Consider the following 8,604-nt stretch of genomic DNA (forward strand, 5'->3'; position numbering starts at 1 on the left):
CCATGCGGGGCTTCCGCCGCTCCTGGGGACCCGCGGCCCCCGCCCGGGGAAAGCGACCCGCGAAGCTCTGCGAGGCCCGGCGCCCACGGGCGCAACCAAAGAAGCGCGGCGAGCCGGTGGCCGGCGAGACGCTGGGGGACTCCAGGCAGCTGCTCCGCGGCCAGTCTGGCGCTCGAGCGTCCCCTGGCGGCACGGTTGGGCCACGGTTAGGACCACCAACGGCTGAGCCGGGGTTTCCGCACCTGGGCATGCGCAGCTCCCAGCGGCCATTTCCCCCCAGAGATGGAGGCCTCCCAGCCATTCAGAGAGCCCCACAGCTATCCTCCCGCCTACCCGTGGCGCTTAGGGGCGTGGCTTTCAGTTTTAGCCAATGACAAAAGACTTTCGTCCTTCGGCCGCCCTAGCGGAAGGTGGTTTGTTTAGCAAGATGGCGGCTAGCGGCCTCCGGCGGGCTGCTGCTGCGGCTCCCACTTCAGTGAAGCCCATTTTTAGTCGGGACATGAACGAAGCCAAGCGGAGGGTGCGCGAGTTGTACCGCGCCTGGTATCGAGAGGTGCCTAACACTGGTGAGAGGCCGCGACGCCCGCGGGGTTCCGGATGCAGCCGCCCAAGGTCGCAGCCGTCCTGGCCTCCCATTTCTCCCGGGACGAGCTGAGGTCACCGACTTGGGCACAGGCGACTCCGGGTGCTTCAGGGGAGGAGGGTCACCCGAGCATTGGTGGACCCGACCCGGCGGCGGCGCCCGACTCAAACAAGCCGTGCCCTGCAACCGAACCAAGCTCCTAGGAGCCCTGGGCGCGTTGGCCCTTTTGTCCCCCGCAATTCTTAGCGAGCCCGTGGGAGGGAGAGTAGGGGCTGTGGATGACGTGCTCATTTTATAGGTGAGGCATGTGAGGCACCTAGAGGCGAGGTGATACCCCCGAGGCCCGGAGCCAGCCCTTGATGGATCTGGAACCCAAAGTCAGCGGTAGAGTTCCTGAATGTATTTACAGGTGCCCATTAGGTTATATAAACAAAGTGGCTGTAGGACTTGAGCGGTCATCTGTTTCCCACGTCTCCCACAGAAAAACAGACCACCAGAGAAGGGAAGTGACTTTCCCACGGTCAAACAGTTAAGTCAGTAGTGCCTTTTTCCAGTCCAGGTGAGATGGCCTCCTCCCACATCCAGTTTCCCAAGCTTGCTCCCTAGCTCTACCTGTCTCTCCTATTTCTTAGGAACTCATCCCCTCCCCCCAGTGGCCTGCCCCCTACTGACTCACTGTCCCCTGCTTTCACTTAGATGTCCAAGAACCAATCTGTTCACTGGAAGGATTGAAATACAAGGTCCCTGGATGCGGAGATTCTGTTTTCTTATCTTGGCATTCCCCCTCAGCACTGCCCAACGTCTCTGATGAGAGGAAGACTGGGGGGAAATCCCACCTAAACTGCCAAGGACCGTACAGATGTCAGGGGCTGTCGATATTTTGTTGTTTTGTTGATTGATTGTGTTTTAATGTGGACTGTCACTGCGCGTCTCAGAGGGAAGGTGTTTTTATTTTTATTTTTTATTTTTTTAAAGATTTTATTTATTTATTTGACAGAGAGACAGCGAGAGAGGGAACACAAGCAGGGGGAGTGGGAGAGTGAGAAGCAGGCTTCCCGCTGAGCGGGGAGCCCATTGCAGGGCTCGATCCCAGGACCCTGGGATCATGACCTGAGCTGAAGGCAGACGCTTAACCGACTGAGCCACCCAGGCGCCCAGAGGGAAGGTGTTTTTAAAAGTGAGCTAGAGCACCATAGCTGTGGGCTGTCACTTCCCTGCCTGTGTGTGAGAAGCAATAGAATGTGGTAGTTACAGAGACTTGCCTCCAGACCTTGCCCCCTTACTAGCTGTGTGACCTTGAGCAAATTATTTTATCTTGCTATGCCTCAGTTTCCTCATCTGTAAAATGAGCATCATGATAGTACCTTCTTCAGAGAGTAGCCCTTATTAAATAGGTAATATTTCTAAAGTGCTGAGGGTAAGCCCTGGCACTTAATTAGGTACTCATTGAATGTTGGCTGCTACTGTTGTTTTTATTATGATGATTATTATTAATTATTACTGTTACTTTATTTTTTTAAGATTTTATATATTTGACAGAGAGAGAGAGAGCAAGAGCAGGAACACAAGCAGGGGGAGCAGGAGAGGGAGAAGCAGGCTCCCCACGGAGCAGGGAGCCCGATGTGGGACTTGATCCTAGGACCCTGGGATCATGACCTGAGCTGAAGGCAGATGCTTAACGACTGAGCCACCCAGGCGCCCCTAATTATTACTGTTATTTATAGCAGGAGCAGCCGTGCAGAATCCAGTTTTTTTTGATGTGTGAGAACAGTCTGCTCCACAGTGTCCCTATCCTGAACCTGACTTGTTGAGAGGTTGCTCATGACCAGAACTTAGACCCCGGGATACAAGGGAGGGAGAAACTTAAGTGAACTGCTGGTTCAGGGACTGCAAACTTAAATGCCTTTAGGGGACAAGTGGATAATAGGTATAGGGAAGTGACAGTAGCAAGTGTCTGCATTTGTGTGTTTGGGGCAGGGGAGGGGTGTGTATTCAATTGGAGATGTTTAAAAACAGAATGTTTGCCTAGCAGAATACTGCTATGAGTGCCCAGAACCCTTTCTTGTTGCAGAGAGGAGTAGAAGGTAGGGAACAAGACCCAGATGCAGGAAGAATGGTTTGCGAAGGGTTAAAAAAAAAATCAGTGGCTGAGTTGAGGATAGACCCAGTTATCCACAGTCAGGACCCAGAAGTTTTTAAACCATCCCCTCTCAGGAATTCCCCTCAAATACTGTTTGAGAAGATTATTCCAGAGACAGAAGGGTCCTGAAAGGGGTGGGGGAGAGGAGGTGGGGAGGGTCAATGGGGTGGCACCTCCCTTGTGGGGAGGATTGGTGGTTTGTAGCCGGTTGTCTGTAGGTGGTCAGTTGCTCAGGCCTCTGTCTACACTGGTGTCATGCTATCATTGGGACTCCAGCTGAGGAACCAAACCAAGAATTGGGAATAGTAATAGTATTTCTAATAACTAACATTTATTTATTTATTTATTTTTAAAGATTTTATTTATTTGACAGAGAGACAGTGAGAGAGGGAACACAAGCAGGGGGAGTGAGAGCGGGAGAAGCAGGCCTCCCGCAGAGCAGGGAGCCTGATGCGGGGCTCGATCCCAGGACCCTGGGGTCATGACCTGAGCTGAAGGCAGATGCCCAACGACTGAGCCACCCAGGCGCCCCTAATAACTAACATTTATTGAATTGCATACATACGGCCCAGCACTATGCTAAATGCTTCACATTGCCTTATTTGAGGGTGGGTTCTAATTGTGTCCTTGTCTTACAGATAAGAAAACTGAGGCATATAAATGTGTCTCCTCACACCATTAGTAAGGAGAGGAGCCAGACTTCAGACCCTGACTATCCGACTGTCATACCTGGCCCTTTGCTCCTGCTCTAGTTTTCCCCGAATCTCCTGGGGCCCAGTTACGCTGCACGTGTATGGCAGCCATTTGCCGGGATGGTGGCTGCCTTGCGTGAGGGCACGGAGACAGAACTGCCTTCCTTCGAATCCCTCCGCTGAAATAGTATTACATGAGGCTTGCTGGTTACAAAACGGGATTTTCTGTTGAAACTATTCCTTTAATTTCCATTTCACTGGGTATATCTCTTGTACAACAGGGCCGGTACGAGATGCCCAGAGATACAAAAGTGAATAAAACAACCCTGCCCTCGGGCTTTATGGTCTAGTCAGGAAGACAGGCATATATCCGGATGGGGAGTAAGGGTTGAGATGTTTAACATTTATAGTAGCTTTACTGTTTACGAGATGTTGTCACTCGATTTTTGCCATGTTCCTGTAAAGGAATTAGGTCTGAGGTTCTCTTTCCTATTTTTTAGCTGAGGAAACAGGCTGAGGAGGCTATACCCTAGTCAGGGTCATAGTTCATAACGGTGAGGGGACCTTACAGCTGGTTTGACCCCTGACCCCACGCTCTTCTCCAGTACACCGTGCCGCCTTCCCATCTCAGGATCTCCCAGTGCCTGGTACAGATGCTCCCAAAATGAATGGGAGCAGACAGCTGAGAATATCAGTGTCATCCCTCTTATTGTGTCAGAGCCTTCCTGACTCAGGAAAACCTTGACAGTAATTTTGGAAAAACACACAGAGCCTGTGGGAAAGGCACCTTCATCCAAGAGGGGCACTTTGATACCTTCCTTTTGAACCTCTTAGATTTTTTCAAAATTGCAATTTAAATATTCAGAATTCAAAGAATAAGTCAAGAAACGGAGTTGAGAAAAAGCAGTTGGAATTAATTTATACCAGGGTTTCTCAACACATTTGTGCTGGGTGCTTGTGGGGGCGGTCCTGTGCATTGTAGGATGTTTAACAACATCCCTGGCCTCTATCCACTAAATGCCTGTAGCACTCTCTCCCTAGTTGTGACAACCCCAGATGCCTGCAGACACCGCCAGATGTTCTGGTGGGCAAAGTCATAGCTGGTTTAAGAACCACTGAGTTAAACCAAAGCAGGTGGTAGCTTAGGCTGTTGCTGTTTCCTTTCCCACAGCCCTTCTCACTGAAGGAGGGGCATGTTCAGAGGGTTGGGGTGGGAGGAGGGAGATGAGGACAAAGCTATGGAATTTGTCTCTCGAGAGACAAGAAGGGCTCCTAACCTGGGAGGATGGGCACTCAGGAATCTATGAACTGACATTGGAAGCAGAACTTGGCATTTGCACCTGTGAACATGTTCCTGAGGAGGAGACTCGCACACCCAGCGCCCTGGTGTGCAGTTCTGGAAATCGTGAGGAATGGGAGCAAATGGACACCAGCTCCGCTAGTAGATAGAGGGACCTTGCTTTTTTTAAACTCCCAAGGTTGGGCAGGGATCTAATACAAAAATGCAGGAAAGGTAAGCACTGATAGCAGGAGAAGAGTCCTTATATCCATTTCCTTTAAAAAGCACCAGATTGGAAATTAAAAATAACCAACCTGAATTCCAGGCCCACACTTGCCAGGGAGCAATAGTATGACCTCAGGCAAGTACCCACAGCATGGGAGGCCTCACTCTCCCCAAATGGGAGGATTCTAAATTCCAGGATCCTTGTTAGTTTGCACTTGTTTTGTGTCTCTTTGTCTTATGGTCCCTTTATTTGCTCTTTTCTAAAATTCCTACTATGAGGGGCACCTGGCGTCTGACTCTTGGTTTCGGCTCAGGTCAAGATCTCGGGGTTGTGGGATCAAGCCCTGGTATAAGGCTTCCCACTCAGTGGGGAGTCTGCTTCCCCTCTCCCTCTGTGCCTCCCCCTGCTCTCTCTCTTTCTAAAATAAAAAATAAAATCCCTACTAGGATACGGACTGTGGTGGGAACCCAGATTTACAGCTTTGACCAATTTTCTGGGGTCTGGTACTCCCACCATGGTTGATTTTAAGCTACCAAAGTGAAGTGAGTGAAGGCAGATTTGGGAAGAGAGGCTCCATGAGAGCCTGCTCCAGCATTCCACTGGATCCTGAGTTCTTTCCAGTGTGAGTGACTTTCTGTCCTCTGTTAACACTTACCTGTAAAGCTGGGCTGCGGTTTCTCCTGTTAGATTTCTGCTATTGCTTATTCCCTGCTGGGATCAGCACAGCATGGTATTTTCCTCAACAGAAGCTTTATTTTTCTATGGTATCTCCCTCAGCAGAAGCTTTATTTTTCTTTCTTTTTTAGAGAGATGTGATTTTTTTTTTTAAGACTTTATTTATTTATTTGACAGAGACACAGCGAGAGAGGGAATACAAGCAGGGGGAGTGGGAGAGGGAGAAGCAGGCTTCCCGCCGAGCAGGGAGCCCAATGCGGGGCTCGATCCCAGGACCTGGAATCATGACCTGAGCCGAAGGCAGACGCTTAACAACTGAGCCACCCAGGCGCCCCAGAAGCTTTATTTTTCTATTGGTCACTAAATTGAGTATAGATAAAGATTCGAACTTTATTGTCGATTCATTCAGTCACTCCATAGCTCTCATGGTGTTCAGACTGGTTCTGATAATTCTGTAGATGAGAGTGGACATGTCACAAGAATGGCCAAAACACAGGGCGTCCTCACCAAATGATCACACAGGTCTCCCCAGCCACATGCTCATTCTAGCCTATGAGCCTTGTTTATGCTGTCCCCTCAACCTAATGTGCCCCGTCTTCCTAATCCCGCCTACCACACAAGGCCCTGTTCATGCCCTCATTGTCATCAGCAAGTCCACTGAAGGCTGACTGCCAGAGGATAGGAATGCAAATGACTAAAACCTAATTTGCAAAGGACATATATGTGCCTCATCTGAAGTCCTGGGTCCCTAAGGCTGTGCCACTCTTTTAGGCATCTGCTTAGCCAGGGATTGCTGAATATTGTGATTTTATGTTTGCATTTGTGGATGGTTGTCCCTCGGATCAGAATTTGAGAGACTAGGAGTTACATCGTAGAATGCTCCCTTCCTCCTCCGAGTAACCTGACGTGGTCGTAATCGCTGGCTGGACTGAAGCCTGCCTTCCCTGCACACTCAGCAGTCTCCCTCAGCCCTAAGTTTGTGTGCCGCACACACCTACACCACGTCATTGCTTGTTAACTTCAATCCTGTCATCTTTTGCCAGTTGTTCTATATGATAATAATGCTCACATTTTTGAGAGCTTTTTCCATGCTGGCACTGTTCTAAGCATCTTGTCTCATCTCATGGAATCCTCCCAACAGCTCTGGAGTTATGTGCTGTTATCATCCTTTGCCTCAGAAACAAATACAGCCCGGCACAGAGAAGTCCACAGGATCACATGGGTGATGTGACAGCTGGGATTTGAAGCCAGGTTGTTCATACTCTTAAACTGTGCTATACTCCTCTTCGAATACGGCGGTCTTGTCTCTTCAAACAAACTGTAAGCTCCTTGAGAGCAGGCGCCACGTCTCACTCCACAGCCTCGAGCACCTAGCTTAGGGTCAGGCTAGTAATATTTGCTGAATGAAATGAATGGGCAACCTCTATGTGTTCAATGACTATCAGCTGACTCAATTTTTGTAAAACAGGTTTTAACCATGTAATTTCTACCCTGAATCATGTCTTTAGTGAACTTGTTCCAGCTAGACATCACCGTGCAGCAAGGACGGGATAAAGTCCGAGAAATGTTTATGAAGAATGCCCACGTCACAGACCCCAGGGTGGTGGATCTTTTGGTCATTAAGGTAACTGACCCTCCCTGACTGACTTAAGAGCAGCCAACTTGTCCAGAGCTTCTCAATTTTGTCTCCCAAGTTTAAAAAGCAACTACTAGGTCAGTAACTTTTGCTTAGTGTTTCAAAGAACCCGTGAACTTAGAGGTTATCACCTGATTAAATATAAGATTGTTAAAAAAAAAAAACAAACCACTGGGGCTTGCATTTTTATTTTTATTTATTTTTTAAAGATTTTATTATTTGAGAGTGCGCGCGCATGAGCGGGCAGAGGGGCCAACGGAGAGGGAGAAGCAGACTCCCTATGAGCACAGAGCCCAACACGGGGTTCGATCCCAGGATCCTGAGATCATGACCTGAGCCAAAGGCAGACACTTAACCAACTGAGCCACTGCAGTGCCCCAGGGCTTGTATTTTGAAAAAAGACATAAGGAGGAAAGTTTGAAATTCTTCTTGAACCTCATTCCTAGAAGTTACTGCTTCACCAGGTTGCAGCTGGAAGAGGCAGGCTAGTTAGCTGAGTCCTGTGTAAATGGGGTCAAATCCCAGGCCTGACTGTGTTATCTCTGGTCAGTCACATTAGCATCAGTGCGAACTTTAGCTTGGACTAGTACTTACCACGGGAGGAATGTTTAGCAGAAACCAAGTTAAGCCAGTTAGGTTAGGCAGTCATGGGGCAGGGGCCTATTGACCTGGAAGTCTCTCCTCTTGGGCTCAGTTAGCTACAGAGTTAAAGAGTATTTGAAAGGCTGCAGAGATCAGTTAGCCCAACCACCTCATTTAACAGATGCAGAAACTGTGGTACTGACGGAGGATGTTACTTGCCCCAGGTGACTCAATAAGTTGGTGCCAGAGCAGAGAACAGAATCCTGGCCTTCAGTGTCGTGTTCCTTCCCCTCGGCCACTCTGACTGAACACCTCTCTCCTCACTTGTGCAGGGAAAGATGGAACTGGAGGAAACGATTAACGTATGGAAGCAGCGGACACACGTCATGCGGTTCTTCCATGAAACAGAAGCACCGAGGCCAAAGGATTTCCTGTCCAAGTTCTATGTTGGCCATGACCCGTGAATTCACTCAGGGAAAAGGTGCATGTTGATATTTAAATATTTTAGAGCACAAATAAACTCAGTATGTGATGGTCACTTCCTAATAGAATTCCATTGGTGAGCCAATGGGAAGTTCCTCTTCTGCAGTCTGTCTCACTTTTTGCCTGAACAAGTGGGGTCTTAGTATACACACCACCTGTTCTTTCCCTTTCCTGAAGTGTGGTGTTTCCTGTAAATTAGATTGTCTTTTCTCAGAGCCTTGCATGTCAGTAAACAGGAAGGACGAGGCCATCTGCTTAGAAACTATCGTTCTGGCTATCGGGCTGGATGACTTTGTTGAGAGAGAGAG

The 8,604-nt window shown here is 49.0% G+C and overlaps 1 protein-coding gene across 1 annotated transcript; it reads left to right on the top strand.

Moving 5' to 3' along the window:
* Positions 1–383: 383 nt before the first annotated feature.
* Positions 384–8,351, top strand: NDUFA6 (NADH:ubiquinone oxidoreductase subunit A6). Its single transcript, XM_021687757.2, has 3 exons — positions 384–566; positions 7,104–7,219; positions 8,146–8,351. The coding sequence occupies exons 1-3, from the start codon at positions 428–430 to the stop codon at positions 8,275–8,277; spliced, it is 387 nt and encodes a 128-aa protein (XP_021543432.1). The 5' UTR covers positions 384–427; the 3' UTR covers positions 8,278–8,351.
* The last annotated feature ends 253 nt before the right edge of the window (positions 8,352–8,604 follow it).

This window comes from Neomonachus schauinslandi, chromosome 5, assembly GCF_002201575.2.
Source record: "Neomonachus schauinslandi chromosome 5, ASM220157v2, whole genome shotgun sequence".
Taxonomy (NCBI): domain Eukaryota; kingdom Metazoa; phylum Chordata; class Mammalia; order Carnivora; family Phocidae; genus Neomonachus; species Neomonachus schauinslandi.

Coding starts and splice junctions, on each gene's coding strand:
- NDUFA6 (XM_021687757.2), top strand. CDS start 428: ATGGCGGCTAGCGGCCTCCGGCGGGCTGCTGCTGCGGCTCCCACTTCA. Junction 567..7,103: donor TCGAGAGGTGCCTAACACTG/GTGAGAGGCCGC, acceptor TCATGTCTTTAG/TGAACTTGTTCCAGCTAGAC. Junction 7,220..8,145: donor TGGATCTTTTGGTCATTAAG/GTAACTGACCCT, acceptor TCACTTGTGCAG/GGAAAGATGGAACTGGAGGA.